Genomic DNA, 16,384 nt, shown 5'->3' with positions numbered 1-16,384 from the left:
ACGAGACAACGTCCAGCACCTCGCGATAGCCTCTGTGCACCACGTACAGCTTGTGGCCCGCAGCCACCACCGCCCCAGCCCCAAACAGCAAATATTTGGAAGCTGCCGTGGAGCCTGAATGAATGTGGTCAGGCTGGGCTCTGCCATGTGGCGTGGGTGCAGCTCTGGGGGGTCGGGGTCCCCTTGGGGGCCCCATGGCTGTGGTTTGCTGAGCCTGGAGGGCTCAGAGGGGGAGCTTCAGAGGAGCTGGGTTTTTGCACCAGCAAATGGCATTTGTGCCTGCTTTGGGCACCACCAGCATTGCGCAGTAACTGAGCGCAGCCGGTGCTCTTTGTGGGCTCTGAATGGAAGGCCGTAGGGCAGCCAGGCTCCCAGGGGAGAAGGCTGGAGCCTGGAGACACAACGCAGGCTGCAGAGGTCTCGGAGCACCTGCAAGCTGGGAACCTGCCTGCGTGCGGACAGGAAGGAAAAGCGGGAGGAAAACTCTTCCATTGTTAGCACCAGTTCTTATTTTACTGGCGGTGCTCCCGGCACGTCTTGGCTTATCCCCCATTTTTCTTCACTATTTTTGTTTGCAATCTTTTGCTTGCCTTCCTCCAAGACACGGCCGGCGTGGTTTGCAGCCCAGCAATGCTTTGGCAGCGTCCTGCAGCCCCACCTCTGCTGACGTCCCCACGGGCCAGGGTCATGGCAGGGGCTTGTTCCTGAGGCCATGGAGGTCCTGAAGCCCCCAGCAGGAAGCCGCCCCCTCCCTGCCGCCCACCCAAAGCCACGTGGGGGCTGTGGGACGTCCGCTCCTCCCGTGCCCAAGAGCATCCCTGTGGCAGAGCCTGTGGCTTTGCCTCCTTTAGCCGAGGAGGAAGCCACCGCACAAAGAAGGGAAATGACCCGGCAAAGGTCACCTGGGGCTGGGGCTGAGCCCAGGACCAGCATCGTGAGGTCCTGGTGCCACAGCTGAGCTGTGCCAGAGCAGGACGGGTGTGGGTTTTTGTGTGCGAGTGGCACCAAATGTCACCCTGAGTGCCCAGGGGAAAACTGAGCAGGGTTGCATTCAAGAGCCACACGCTGAAAAATGCAGCGTGGGCACATCGTCCTTGAAACCGACAGCAAAAGGCAGTGTGAGGACTGGGGGTTGCAGGCTGGATTTGGAGAAAATTAAAACAGATCAGGGTAAGTCAGAAACCTGATGGCATGGGGAAGAAGCCTTTAGGGTGATGCAGGAGCAGAAGGCCATCATCGCTTCTGAAGCTTCCTGAAGCTCGTGCGTGGGTTTGGCTGGATGTAATGCACCGCGTGTTTTGCAGGTGACCGCAGCGGTGGTCCCCGCAGGCTGGAAGCGAAGCACATCTCCACACCTCGCCGGGCCGGGCGGCGTGCTGCCCTGCGAGCCCCCACCCCACAAGCATTGTGCCGACCCGGGCCTCCCTTTTCCTGTAGGTGGGGTTTCCATAGGAAGCACGGCTGGTCCACCTCCCGCTGCCGGACACCGCTCCCGGGCCGCGGTGGTGGCAGTCCCTCTGCTCCCCGCCGCGGCGTCCCAGCCCGCGATGCTCCGCTGCCCGTCCTGGGGTGATGGCAGGGCTGGGGGCAGCCTCCGGACCTCCGTGCTCTTCTTGCTCCTTTCCAGCTGGTGAGTGGCATTCGGCAACGGGAGAAGATGCTGCGGCTTCGTGCATGCCCTGAGGTCCGTTCAGGGATGCAGAGGCAGCTGGGGAAGCCCATGCCTGCCAGCCGGAGCGGCGGGGCTGTGGGCATCGTCAGCGGGCTGCTGCTGCTGGGTCGCTCTGCTCTGCAGCTCCCGGCCTTCTGGTGGTACCTCTTCCTCTCCGCTGACGCTCAGGAGGTGGCCACATTCACAGTGCAATACCGGCTGTACGAAGAGGTGCCGGAGGGCACGGTGATAGGGACATTGGCTGAGCACTTTGAGTGGGGCGAGAGCGGCGAAACGGAGGAAAGTTTCCGTCTGCTGCAGAGCCCCGGGGGGTTCCCGCTGCACGTGGGGAGCGGGGATGGTGAGCTGAGCACGGCCGGGCGGGTGGACAGGGAGCAGCTGTGCCGGCACGGCGATCCCTGCTGGGTCTCCTTCGATGTGCTGGCCGCCCGGCAGCTGGCTCTGATCCACGTGGAGGTCCAAGTGCTGGACATCAACGACAACGCGCCCCGCTTCCCCACACCCGAGCTGGAGCTGGAGATGTCGGAGAGTGCATCGCTGCGGACGCGCATCCCGCTGGACCGAGCCTTGGATGCTGATGCTGGCCCCAATGCACACTGCTCCTACACGCTGTCCCCCAGCGAGCACTTTGCGCTGGATGTCGTCTCCAGCTCCGATGGCACAAAGCACGCCGAGCTCGTCGTGGTTAAAGAGGTGGACCGGGAGCTGCACTCCTCCTTCGACCTCGTGCTGACGGCTGCTGACCATGGGGAGCCACCGCAGTCGGGTACTGCTTTAATTAAAGTCATCGTCCTCGACTCCAACGATAACAGCCCCGTGTTCGCAGAGAGCTCTTTGGTGGTTGAGGTTCGGGAGGATGCTCCGCCAGGGACCCTCCTGGTGACGGTCACAGCCACCGACCCTGACCAGGGTCCCAACGGGGAGATCGAGTACAGCCTCAGCAAGCACGCGCCCCCGGAGGTGCTGAGTGCCTTCGGCATTGATGCCCGCACGGGCAGCGTGGTCCTGAAGCGCCCGCTGGACTATGAGGAGACCCACGCCTACGAGCTGGACGTGCAGGCCAGGGACCTGGGTGCCAACCCCATCCCGGCGCACTGCAAGATCCTGGTCCAAGTGCTGGACGTCAACGACAATGCGCCCGACGTCCACGTCACCTGGGCGGCGCAGGCGCCCGTGCTCTCAGAAGCTGTCCCCAAAGACAGCTTCGTGGCCCTGGTGACGGCCAGTGACCCTGATTCAGGGAACAACGGGCGGGTGCATTGCTCCCTGAGCCCTGGGGACGAGCACTTCAGGCTGAAGAGGACCAACAGCCACAGCTACCTGCTGATGACCAGCGCCGCGCTGGACAGGGAGCTGCGCGCCGAGTACAACCTGACGCTGGTGGCGCGGGACCAGGGCGAGCGCTCCTTGGCCGTGCTGAAGCACCTCACCATCTGCATCAGCGATGTCAACGACAACGCCCCCTCCTTCGAGAGGGCCGCCTACGAGAGCGCTGTGAAGGAGAACAGCGAAGCGCCGACCTCCTTGCTCACCGTCCACGCCACCGACCCTGACCTGGGTTTCAATGGGAAGATCACCTACAGCATCCAGGACGCCTCAGTTTCAGGTCTGGTCTCCATCGACCCCACCACCGGGGAGGTTTTTGCCCTCCAAGCTTTTGATTACGAGCAGATGAGCAGCCTGGAGTTCTTGGTGACCGCAGAGGATGGCGGCCACCCCAGGCTGGCCTCCAACGTCTCTGTCCAGCTGGCTGTGCTTGACCAGAATGACAATGCGCCCGTTGTCACCGAGCCGGCGCTGGTGGGTGGCGCGGCCACGCTATCCGTCCTGGTCGGCACCGAGACAGGGTGCATCTGGGTGACCCCTGGGAACGGGAGCACCCTGGGGACAGCGGTGGCCAACGCCACGCCGGTGTCATGCTCCGACACTCCCCTCCTCTTCACCGTGGTGGCCAGGGATGGAGACTCCGGTCCCAATGGGGCTCTGAGGTTTGACCTCATGGGCGGAAATGGCGCTGGGCTCTTCGTGCTGGACCCACTCTCAGGGCAGCTCTTCCTCAACACCACCAATGCCACCAGCCTCGCCGGCACCCGGTGGGACCTGGCCATCAGGGTGAGCGATGGTGGGGACGAGCCCCTGCACACCCAGGCACGGGTGCGCTTGCTCTTCCGACGCCACGGGGCTTTCTCCAAAATCTCTGCCTGGGAGCCGGGGCGGCTGAGCCCGCCCGTGGTGGCTGTCATCTGCTTGGCCGCTCTCTTGGGTGGGTGCCTCCTCTTTTCGGCTTTAACCCTGTCCCTGCGCAGCAAGGAGAAGAAGGACGGCATGGCCTACAACTGCAGGGTGGCGGAGGACGCCCACAGGCAGCAGCAGCTGAAGAAGCCGCCCCGGCAGATCCAGAAGGCCGACATCCACCTGGTCCCAGCGCTGCGGGGCCGGCCCCGGGGCGCTGAGCCCCTCCAGCCCTGCCCAGAGGGCTCCCCGCAGCCTCCCATCCACCTCACCCCCACTCTCTACAGGACCCTGAGAAACCAGAGGACCTCAAAGGACTCGGACGAGGAGCAAGGAATGTTCAACCTCGCCATCATGCAGCGCCGGCCCTGCCAGCCCCACAGACCCAAAAATGCATCCATGAGCCCCCCAGACGTCCTGCCACATGGTGAAGGCTCGGAGAAGCCACTGCTGGGAGAGTCCCCGCTGTCCCCACCCCAGCCAGCGGGCACCGCGCCGCAGGGACCGGGGCAGCCCCCGCCCCACCAGCACATCCTCAGGAGCCTGGTCCGGCTCTCGCTGGTGGCCCTGGCGGAGCAGAGCCCCAACGGGGAGTTCGCCATGGAGTCGGCCCCGGTGCAGGTAGGAGATGCTCCACGTCTTGCTGGAGGTGTGGAAACCCCCAGAATCTTGCCTAACCCTGGGGGTGGGCTGGGAACATGCAGGGGATGGTAGGGGTCTCCAGATGCCCACCAGGACATGCAGGGAGCTGGGGTGGAGGGCACCGGGCATGGGGAGGAGGGGACAACCACATGTACCAGGGGCAGGGGCACAAGGGAAGCTTGGGGCTAGGTGAGCTGCTCGGTGCCTTGTTTTCCCCCGCGTGGGGATGCCGAACCATCTGCAGGAGGAGGAAACGCTATAAAAAGGTGGTGCGGTTCGGAGGGGACATCCTGGCAGGAAGCAGCTTGAGCGGTGTTTGCAGGGCTCAACAGGCTTTTCCTGCCTTACAGCAAATCTCTCAGCTGCTGTCTCTGCTGCACCAGGGCCAGTTCCAGCCCAAAACAAACCACAGGGGAAACAAGTACACGGCCAAGAACGGCAGCAGGTAAGGTCTGCTCTCAGCCCTCCCCTGCCTCTCTGCTGCCGCCGCTTCAGCCCCAGCGGCCTCGGGAGCAGGGGCACCAGCTCACCCCGCTTTCATTGACCCGAGATGGGACAAGCAGCGGGGCAGGGAGGCAGGTCCTGCCTCTGGAGGTGGCTGTGCTCCTCTGCTCCCACCTCCATGCTGATGTGGGTACCAGCTCCCTCCTGGGGATGCTCTGGGGCACCTCTGGCAGCTCCCTCCACACCCACCTGAGCTCCCCCTTGACCACAAACCATCTGCCCGTCCTTGCTGGGGAAACACCGGTGTGTTCAAGCACAATGGAAAGGTGCTATGGCGTTGCTATCTGTGGGTGAAAGCTCCTGAGAATGCCAGAGGTTTTCACTGCCTCACCACATCCCTCCTGCCCATGCCAGGGGCAGACGCAGTTTTCTCCACCTTTCTCGTTGTCAGCCCCATCTGGACGGTGTGGGAGGGAGACCTGCCCTGGGCTGCGATGCTCCCTGCCCCGTCCTGCGCATGGGCAGCTGCTCCGAATTCATGGGGAAGGGCCAGCAGCTCCCTGTTAGCTCGGGATCCCCCTGCAAAAGGATTAAAGTCCTCCTGGGCAAGAAATGTAGAGCAGCCCCATGTGTAGCCCAGCACCCAGCTGGAGCCCAATTTTCAGAGGGTCCGTGGCACCCCGATCTCTATGCTTTTGCTCACATGCTTTAAAAAAAAAAAAAAACAACACAGACTAAAATGATTGCAAAAGTGGCATTTCAGAAAGCTGCAAGCTTTGGCTGACCCAGCTGGAGGGCCATCTGCAGACGGATAGGGTGTGTGGAGCTGTTGGGTGACGGGCAGTGGGAGAACAATGCCCACGTCCCACCCCAGGGTCACTTCATGGGTTATTAAGACCACAACCTCCAAAACAATAGGCAAGGCAGGAGCAAAAGCCTGACTTGAGTGTTTTGGGACCCTTGCAGGGCTGCAGGGCTGGATGCTGACTGCCTGAGCACGAAGGACAGCGGGCATGGCGAGAGCGAAGCCGAGGACCGCGATTCGGAGAGCGGCTTTGACCTCTCCGTGCCGCAGCTGGTGGGAGAGGAGCTGGAGACCCTCCTGGAGCCGCAGGCAGGTGAGGTGGCCTCGCCGTGTTCGGTGCGAGCTGGGGGCACGCTGGGGCTGGCGGGATGTCCCCAGGGAACACACCAACCCTGCTCAGAAGATGGTAGCAGCTGGCATTTGGCATTTTTCACTATGTGCAAACTCTGCTTCCACGCTGACCCGAGAGCCTCTGCTTTATGGTCGTCTGGTCCATGCAGAGTGAGAAAGGAGAAGAGCTGTGCTTCCTGAGCCCTTTGTGACCTTCTAGACCCCCTGAGCCCCATCAGGCACCTCTTTCCTACCAGCCTGAATGGCTCTAGTCTCGTCTCCTGTTACCATGCTGGTTATTTTCTACATTCTTACTGATTTATTTTGCTATTCATTGAGGTGCGGTGAGCAGAATTGTGCGCAGTGGTTAGGATTCACCTGCACTGGTGGTATAAGCTGTCTTCTGGTTTGGTCTTCATTCCCTTCCTGCCCAAGCTCCTACTGAACTGCTTACGGTGGCCCTGAAATCCCTCCTCTGCATGGGAGGGGGTCAGCAGTACACGAGGAGTCATACCCCATGCCAGTTATCCAACAGCTGGGGGCACAGAAACCCCATCAGACAGTTTTTGCTCGTGTCGCTGGGTGTTGGGGCCTTCAGCAGCTCCTCACTTTGCCCTCTTTGGGGTGTTTTAGTGGGATCGGCACCACCACCAGCCACTGCTCCACGTCAGTTATCACTGTGGTGAGAAGCACAGGTCTCAGACTTTCTGTTGGGACTCCACTAATGGCCTCATGACCTCTCTTTATTGGGAAGATTTATCCCTGCTCTTGCTTCCCAGCTTTTAACTTGCATTAGTCCCTACCACAGCCTGGCTGCTAAGTCAGGTTAATGCAGAGCACAGCTCAGGTCCTCTGCGAGCCTGCCTGGTGCTCTTCTGCAAGCTCAGGTGTCCTCTGTCAGCCAGGACTCTTCATCTACCTCCTTCAAATACAGCAAGAAATTTGGAGGAAATTTGGAAAACACAATCTTGCAAATGCTGTGCCAGTTCTTGCCTGTGTAACAGGTATTCAGCTATCTGCTCACATAGAATAATTTCTGTGAATCTGCCCAGACTAGGCCTACCTTTATGAGCTCAGTACCTCATGTCACTGTTTCTACCTTCTGTTCCTCTGATACTGCCTTCATTTGAAGCGGTAGTTAACGAACAACAGCTAATAAGCCAGGCAATTTCATATCTGAGTTCCTCTAGCACTCTGAGGTGGATACCATCTGGGCCTGACATCGTCTGCATGTTCCTTTTATTGATCTGTTCTAAATATCTTCCACTGGCATTTCCATTTGAAAGAGTTCGTCTGACTCACGTCCTGCAGCAGAGATTTCTTTGTGGAGCCTCTGTGCTCCTCTGCAACAAGCGTAGGCATGAAGAATTCATCGAGGTTTGCTGCTGTGGCCTCACCTTCACTGGTCCTTTCACAACTCTTGGTCCTTCCATTCAAGCTCTCTAAGTCCACTGATTAGCAAAAAGGTTATGAGCAGCCTTTGGTGCCCTTCAGGACTGTTTATGGCCTGCCATGTTATGGTTTTATGCTCAGCTTATAACACTGGTTTATGTATTCTCCACGCCACCTGCAAGCAGGCTTTTAGCACCCAGTGCAGTAAGCCGGGGAGCGACTGCAGTAAATTCCGTAAATTCTGCACCTCTGTGCTGCCGTGCAGAGGGAGCTGCTTGCTGCCTTCCTGCCCTTTTGTTCCAGCGAGGAGCAGAAGAAGCGGGGCTGGGTGAGACGCGAGCCGCCAGCCTCCTCAGCTCTGAAGGGCAGCAGCGCGGGGCGGGCAGGCACAGGCTGCCCAGCTCCAGCCCAGGGCTCTGCCGGCCTGCGCCAGCCCCAGCGAGGGGCTCGGATCTGTCCCTGTCCAGTCCTGCCCAGCAGGTAGCACCCTGCGTCCCAGACAATCCGAGCTATGGCCACGCGTAGCCATAAAGGGACATCTCCCATTCCTGGATTTGATACTGTATTACCAAATTACTCAAATTCTGCAGTAAACACCACTGGTGCACGCTGAGGCTATGCCAGCATAGCTTCCTGCCCACATAGTAGTGCTGGACGTGATAAAAGAGGCTGAGCTGTTTCTGTGTTGAAAAATAATCTTAACCGTGAGCCCAGACCTTCCCAAAAAGGCAATGGAGCGCAGACGATGGAGCTGCTGGACTCCTTCCTTCTTCCCAAACACAAACAGAGAAATGGACTTGCATCCTGAAGGAGGGAGGAAGGAAGCATTGCTTGTGCTCAAAGTATCATAACAGCTGGCTGAGGCTGCCTGGGCCTTTGTGTTACTCACAGCGGGGGGAGAGCTGTGCGAGCAGCCTGGCCCCACCGCCTCTTTGGGTGTTTGCACCACGAGCACCGAGCTGCCGGCTCGGCTCAGAGCTGTCGATCAGCACCTCTCCCCTACCAGCGAAACAGAGCACTCCGTGGCTGGAAAAAGATACATCTTTATTGATTATAAAACAACACACCATTAAAATAAGGCAAGAAGGAGTTATCAGTCAAATTAAACATACCTAATTATAAGATTTCATGGCCACAGGGGCCGGGATGATCAGCCAACAGTCTCAGCTCTCCCTGCTGTGAGCACACTGCTGTTCTGCCCCGCTCCCGAGCCGAAGCATCACACTACTCAGTGGATTTGGTGGCTTCTCACAGACTGCGGAGGACAGAACTGCGCTGTTTTAAAGCAAACACACGGGGCTTCAGTGTACTTGGGAGATCTCTTAAGGAACAGTCGCTGCGACTGAGAGGAAATACTGAGATTGCAGAAAGAAGGCTTGAAAGTTAACCAAGATATAAGAATTTTGGGGCTTCCACTGTAACAAAATTTAAGTGTGGTATCTGCCTTTCTCTCCTTACCAGGTTTCCACTCCCAGCTCCCCCTTGCCCCAAGCACCCTGAGGCACAATTCTGTTTCAGAGAAAAAGGATAACTACGTGGAGGAAGGAGACTTGTCTTGCTGACTGACCAGCCACAGGCAGAGGGGACCACACGTCCCCGGCTCTGGCTGGTTATTGATTACCTTCCAGAAACAGCAGAAGTGCAGGAGAATGGGGACCCTCTTTCTGAGGTCACCTTACGTCAGTGAGAGCTGCATAATGATTGTAACGACACCAAGCCTTGCCTTCTCACTGGGACTGTCAGGGTATCCTGTGCTGTGTTAGCAGACACCAGTTGTTTCCCTGCTCTCTGAGCGTTTCACAAACCTGCCTGTCGCTTCGCCCCTTCCAGGGGTTCGTTACGCTCTGGGAATGAATCAGTGCGGGGCTGGACAGCAGCTTCCGTGTACCACGTCGGAGCCTGTTTATCAACCGCAAAGCTCTACCTTAAAAACAAGAATCCCCACTTCCTTTCCTGTCGTCTGATGGGGAAGCTATTCAAGGCTCACTCTGCTATGGGGTCCTTCCTTTAATTTTCAGTATATGTTTATTCACGGACACTTTTAATCATTTCTTCTTTTGCCAACACTATTTTAAGCATAGCGATTTCCTTTGTTGGTGCTTATCTCATCAAAATAATAGCAGGTTGCAGTCAAATCCCCAGCGAGCATTTGCTTCCTCAGGCTAAGCAACCCTACCTCTTGGGGTGTCCATCTTGTATGCTCAGACTTGCTCTTGTTTTCATCTCAACAGTTTTTCTCTGCACTTCTGTCATTTCAGATCCTCTTTCCCAGGGATGGATAATCAGATTTGTATGTAATTCTCCTAATCAGGTCTTGCCAGACCTAATAACAATACCGCAGATATGTCTTTATGCCAACAGGGAATATCTTGACCAACACATTGTATCATTTCATTTGCCCATTTCAGGGCAGAATCACATTACTGGTACATTAATGAGCCTGCAGCCAACGCCCACACCAGGCTCCCACTGCTCCTCATCTGTTTCCAATTGATGAACAAATACGTTATAGCTCAATTTTTTGTTACTAGTCCTCAACTACCCAGCTGTGCGTTTTATAATTCACAATTTCATTCCAGTTCTGTTATTAGTTTTCACAATAACCCACTTCTTTTCGGTCTCAATCTGACTGTTTAGCAGCAAATTCCCACTCTTGAGTGACCAATAAGGGAAGTCCACTAGTGACCATTTTTCTGTTTGACACTTCCCCCTTGAAAACTTTCCGCTGTTGTTGTCTCCCCTTCAGCTAGTCCTGAACCTTCACTTTCTTTGGCTTTGCTAACAATTTAGTGAAGTGCCACTTGAAACCGCAACAAATGGGAACTCAAAGTGATCCTAATGGTTCTTATATTTAAAAACAAAACAAACACAGTTGTTTTAAAACAATTCTAGTTTGCTCGGTTTTTAAGCTGTTGATTTGAGTGATGCTGCTGGTAGCCTATCCCTAGATTTGTTTACGATCAGTCTTGTAACATTGGATCTCAGGAAGTCTCCTAATTTCTCATTTTTTTCTCCTTTGATCTCCTCTGCCACACATCTCACCAACAGTTCTTGTTTTCACTCCCTCCAGAGCTGGCCCTCAAGAGGCTGACGGCTGCTGACCCAGCATGGGTGGCGCGGCTCTCCCTGCCGCTCACCGGTAGTTACAAGGACAATGTCTTCTCCCCTGACTCTCTGCATTCACCTCAGGACGAGGAAACTGCAAGGCAGGAGAAACCACGGACCTTTGAGACCTTTGGGAAAGGGGCTGGGTCTGACTCAAACGCCGCTGGGACAAGACTGGCCAGCACTTTCCTTTCAGAAATGAGCACCCTCTTTGAAATGATTCTGTCCCAGAAGGTCCAAGTCCACAATGAAACAGGTTCAGGGCTTCTGCGGCAGCTGTCAGCACGTGGGAAGAGCCTTGGACTGGATGACAGTGCTCCTGTTCTGTAGGCAGCTTGGTGGCTGTGACAAGGAGACAAGAGTCAAACACAGCGTTCTGTATTTGGGTGCACACGCGTGTTTTAAGAAGTTCATAGTGCCATCCATGCCTAGACTGATCATGACAGGCACATTTCTTCCTTTGCCTCACCCCGTCAAATTTCTCCATGACTGACTTCACCTTGTTTAGCTCCCTTCTCCCTGCCTGTTCCTGCCTTCCTAGCTCTCCTCCTCTCCCACCCTCCCCTTTCACTTTACAATCACACTCAACTCACACAACAGCAGGAGGGCCCTCTCCTTCCAGGGCAGGCAGATTGAGAGAGGGGACTTTGTCAGATTACACCAGAGAACAACACAGATACATCCACGTGATTACACACAGTGCACCACGGAGCATAAAGTATCACAGTCATGGACTTTGCAACGTGCTGCAGAATCGGGCTCCAGGATCTCAGTTCTTATTTAAATAAAATTGTTTTTTTTTCTAACACTACCGTATCTGCAACAAGGTCCAGTATAGCTGACACAGTGCTGTGACTGCAGAAAGCCTGAAATGGCAGCTCAGAAAGGGGAGTTCTGCCTGTTGTCTCCCACCAATGCTTTCAGCTTCTGTGGGTTCTACCACTGTGAATTTGGCATTTTGTAAAATGCCTCAAGATCGCTACTTCTGCTTTGGCATCTCTCCTGTGGCTGCACTAGGTGACCACACTTTCTTTCTCCCTGCTCTCCCTTGAGGCCACTGGATTTTGGAGCACAGTCCTTGCCCAGAAGCAGACAACAGATGGCTGGAGTCTGTCAAAGGTAAACTGGGAAAAGGGAAGCGTGAAAACAGTTTTGAAAAATTCAGTCACAGGCTTCACCCATATTACAGGTTTTCATTTTGATCTGCGTGTATGTGAGCGGTAAGACTGTTTTGGGTTAATAGGATGTGTAGAAACACTAAGACATAGATGTTAGTAACAGAGGAAGAAGTACACACAGGTGTCGTTAACTGTGGGGATTTGCTCTCAGAATGGAAAGACAACAGGGGCATGAGCACTGGGAGTGGATCTGCAGGCTTATGCAACAGTGCATGGGTGGCACACGGGTATGGGAGGAGTAGAAGTTTTAGGAGAATGAAAACCACAGGTAAGCACAGCTGGATCATGCACACACACAGGACTCTTTTTCTCTGTACCATAGCTTTTGCCTTCCAACCAAGACACAAAGCACAGATCAAACTTGGGGCATGCTGGCAATGCGGTTACACAGGTGAGAGCAGAGTCATGCTGTGGGAGTGAGGCTAAAGCCATCATCTCCACTGCTAACAGCGCACAGCACTGCTGCTTCCTACAAAAGATGCTGAGAAGGGGCTGCCAGCCTCCCCTCCACCACAGCGCAGGGCCAGCAGTGCTTTACACACACTGCTTTCTTTCCCTCAGCATCTTTATGTTAAAAGTACGGCACTGAGCTCTCCACAGGTACTGCAGTTCACACAACACAGGTTTCTCCAAAGCTAATTTGCTGACAGTGGGGCTGTTGCATCAGGTGTCTTTGGGTAGTACTTTTAGCTCTCATCTTTACTGCTAAGTTGAAAAAGAACGGGCAGCACTACCCAGCAGATATGATCTGGAGCATCACAAGAGCATCCTACCCATGCACCTGGAGGTTACCATGCCCTGCTTCTACCATGCACATACACAAGCCACAGCAGCAGAGAATCACACACATAATTTAAAGAAAAGTAAATTAAAAAGTTTTCTGCTTTTTTTTTTCTTTGTTTTTCTTCCTCTTGCTCTTGGGACCGAATAGCAAGAGCAACATAGTAAGATTTCCCCACGTGGACTTCTTAGTACCCCAAACACCCACTGCTGTATTTGGATTTTCCCTAAAGTGCTTTACAGATGACCCCATCTCTGGCAATAAATTACACTGATGGGTTTACCCCAGCGTGCTTGCACAGCCACAATGCTAATAGAAATGTCTTGCTGTTTTGTTTCACAAACAAAACAGGCTCTTGCACCAAAACAATGACAGTGAGCCAAATTCTAACTGAGATGCAGCTGTGCAAGCTATGAGGGTGGCATATCTGTGACTGTGAGGAGATGCAGCCCTACAGGACTCCTCTGCATCTTGGGAATACACACAGAGGACAAATACGGCACAGCCTTGCATATTCCTCTGGTGCATTACTTTGATGTGCCTCTCAAAGGACAATCTTTACACAAAAATACATTACGGTAAGCAGATTTAAAAGGAGACAAATTCCTCTCCGGGTTCAATTTCCTGACTCTGCAAACTGCTTTCAACTCCCCCCATCCCTTACCCCCGTCCTGTCCTGACCACTGCGTAAGCATGCTGTGGATTATCACAGAATAGGAAATCCACCCGAGGAATTTCCTGCTAATTGTATCCTGCCTGATAAAGGAAATGGTCTAAGAAAGTTTGGTCTGGGCAGAAAGACCAGACTAGAAGAACAATCTGAGCTATCAGATGCATTGAGCTCTCACCATGCCCCTCCCTTGCTGAATGGAGACCACAGCAAGTTCAGGATGGGGCCGTTGCCTTTGTTTTCCAGAGCCTGATCTACACAAAGCACCAGAGCCACACAGCTACAGGAAGCTGGACAGTTTGTACAGATGCCCTTGAACCAGTTTAAACTTGTGTGGACAAATGTCTTTTTCCGGATTCAGCTGCCCAGCGGAAGAAATTATCATACCAGCTGCTTGCCTCTGCCTGCCTGACAGTGGCTACTGCCCGTTGGGAGCATCCCTTATCCACTTTGGTAGAAATGAGCTGACGTGCTTAGCAAACATGTATGATATAAATTTTGAAGCAAACTTTGCTCATTGTGACTCAAAGGGGTGCCCCCATGGGAGCAGCTCAGTTGCAGAGCTGAAGGAATAATAACTGGGGACTGAAGGGCACTGACAAAGGCGCGGAATGGCTGAAGACAGCATTACTTTCACCAGCACAGGTGGATCCATCAATTGCATCCCACAAAAACCTGTGCCCTAATAACAAGAATTCACTCTTTTCCTTCCACCGCTTTGACAAGGTCTGAAAGCAGATTGAACTGCTACAATGTCTGTGTAGAGAGAAGCCCAGATTGTGCTGGTAGCGTAGCCTTGAACTGAGATCAAATTGCCTCAGAGATTGCAGACCCACAACAGAGTTAGTTGCCAGCATCACCATATGGTGGCTTGTAAACCTCACTCAGACACCATGTGAAAGATGTGCAAGGCTACTGAAATTATAGCCCCAAATCGTACCCACTGTGGCATCTTTGGAGTCACAGTAGCTCCATATGGAAGTGCAGGAGCATAAGAAACGTTCTTGTGTTGGTAGGTAGAGGGCCAAGCTATGTGATGGCACAGGAAATATCGCAAGGTCTGTTTTGAAAACACCTATATTTAGAAATGGCTCCTGTTCCATTAACAGAAAGTGCTCTCTCGACTCATTACTACCCTGCGTCCAGTCCCACACAGACTGAGCACGTCCACCTTCCCTTCTGCCTCCTCGTTTCACTTACCAGCTGCTCTAGTAGCAGCATCGGTGGGTCTCCAAGCGCTACAGCTCCAGGGGAGTCACCTTGTTTCCCAGGGCATGGCTCCATTCTGCACTGCTGAGCGTCATCACGTGGAGTCTGTCTGCGCTCCAGGAGTGGGGCAGGGCGAGGGCAGATTGTCTGGGCTGGGAGGTGGGGAGACCTGCAGGCATGTGCTCAATAGCCCAGAAACAGGGGCTGGAGGAAGAGGCTCGAATACCGCAAGGGAACGGGTGCTTTCTTTGCACATCTGCAAGTACATTAAAACAAGATATTAATGACGCATCAGATTATGGGAACAGCTTCTCCACTTGACTGGAAATAGCTGGTAAGAAGTGAAAACAACCGAGAAAGGAACGTTCTCCCTTCCTTTTTGTAAAAAGGACTTGTTTTTGCCATGGTCCCGTGCCACCCTTTCTCTGTCAATGCGGGCCCCACTTTTAAGGGGCACTACATGATGCAGTCCAACAAACCCTCTTCACCTGATGCCCACGGTACCTTTCATCTCCTCTTGTATCACTTGCAGCCTCTCCTGAGCACTCCTGTTCCCCGCAGCAGCTGACTGTCGATAGTGTCTCATCGCTTCTGCCAGGCTCTGTTGCACCCCAAGGCCCTTCTCATAGCAAACGCCCACGTGATACCTGCTTTGGGCATCCTAGCCACAGGAAACAGCACAGTGATCAGCCTTGCAAGATGGAGAAGTGACGACAGCACACGAGAGGAGAACAGACAGTCCTTAACACCATCTTCAACATTTACTCCTCTATCTTTGGTCCCTCAGACTGTATCTTCAGTAATTTAGTCCCTTCCCTTGATGAGCGCATCGTCAAGCAGAATTTCTTACCAGATACCTCCAACTGCACTCCTCCCTATCCCTTTCCCATTAAAGTCACCGATTTCCCTTCAACGTCCAGGTCTGCGTCACCGGAACAAAGGAACAGCTGTCTCCATAGAGCATCCAGATTGCCTCAGGGGTCAGAGCTAAGAGGACTCGCTGCACCCACATCCTGATCACACCCAAACTGCGAGCACACCCTGCGGACTGCCCTGCCACAGTTCACACAGATGTCTTGTAAAAACATAGCAAATGCCAGAGGTGCTTGTTGCCAAGGTTGGAAGATTCCCCTTGGCAGCCCCGCAGTCCATCAGGCCTGCGACACAACAGTGCGCCACTATCTCGTTCAGCCCCACACAATCATGTTCCAGAAGAAATCTTAAGCAGCAGAAATGAAGTCAAGCAACTAAGCATTACAGAAAAAACATCTGAACTACTCAGACATATGCAATGGCTGAGAATGAACCAGAAATTCGAGATGTCGCTGCAGATGGGTCAGCAGTCAAATCCAAACCCAGGATATGTTTGCGTGTCAGCTGTGCATTTTGATTTTTAGATCCAATGGGAGGAAAAGGGTCTCACAGATAGCAAACAAGCGGGATGACAGTCCTGAAGACATTGAAAAGACCACATGGGCTAGTGGTCACACACACCTTTTCCAGTGAAACAGACAGAAACATTACTTGAATAGCCTGACTGCCAGAAAAGTGATCTAAATAGGGCTTTGAAAAGAAAAAGTAGCAAGTTTTAATAAAGCCATGAGAAAGGAACATATTGCGAGTGCTGCTGTCTGAGATCTAGCTGGTGGAGGAAAGCAAAGAACTCAACGAGTGGGTGCTTTGCAGAATGTTGCAAGTCTCAGTTTATGACAGCAATAAACATCTTTAGGGATGAGATAAACATGCTGAAGGATTGACACTTCAGATGTGACAAGACACAGGATTAAATAAGTATGAAGTATTCCACTAGTGGTCTCTTACATGATGAACACCTCAAAGACCACCGCCAGGAGAGGAGAATCCCAAATTAGCATGGCAGATATGACGGTAATACACTTTGAAATCTGAAGGTCTGACTCAGTTC

General features: G+C 53.9%; 2 protein-coding genes across 2 annotated transcripts in view; one reads left to right on the top strand and one right to left on the bottom strand.

Moving 5' to 3' along the window:
• Positions 1-1,227: 1,227 nt before the first annotated feature.
• Positions 1,228-10,952, top strand: PCDH12 (protocadherin 12; the record flags this gene model as incomplete). Its single annotated transcript, XM_080555286.1, has 4 exons — positions 1,228-4,525; positions 4,897-4,991; positions 5,957-6,108; positions 10,588-10,952. Exons 1-4 carry the CDS (start codon positions 1,658-1,660, stop codon positions 10,950-10,952), a joined length of 3,480 nt encoding a protein of 1,159 aa, XP_080411412.1. The 5' UTR covers positions 1,228-1,657.
• The window catches only part of DELE1 (DAP3 binding cell death enhancer 1), a 22,896-nt gene continuing 15,056 nt past the window's right edge, over positions 8,545-16,384 (bottom strand). The window contains exons 10-12 of the mRNA XM_080555319.1: positions 14,965-15,121; positions 14,452-14,716; positions 8,545-10,964 (exon numbers count right to left, since the gene is read on the bottom strand). Of these exons, the coding sequence (XP_080411445.1) occupies positions 14,490-14,716; positions 14,965-15,121 (384 nt within the window). The 3' untranslated portion in view covers positions 8,545-10,964; positions 14,452-14,489. The remainder of the gene's footprint in view (positions 10,965-14,451; positions 14,717-14,964; positions 15,122-16,384) is intronic.

Source organism: Anser brachyrhynchus (assembly GCF_964034855.1).
Source record: "Anser brachyrhynchus genome assembly, chromosome: 14".
NCBI lineage: Eukaryota > Metazoa > Chordata > Aves > Anseriformes > Anatidae > Anser > Anser brachyrhynchus.
Note: the sequence above shows the minus strand (reverse complement) of the source record. Positions and strands in the feature narration are given on the sequence as shown.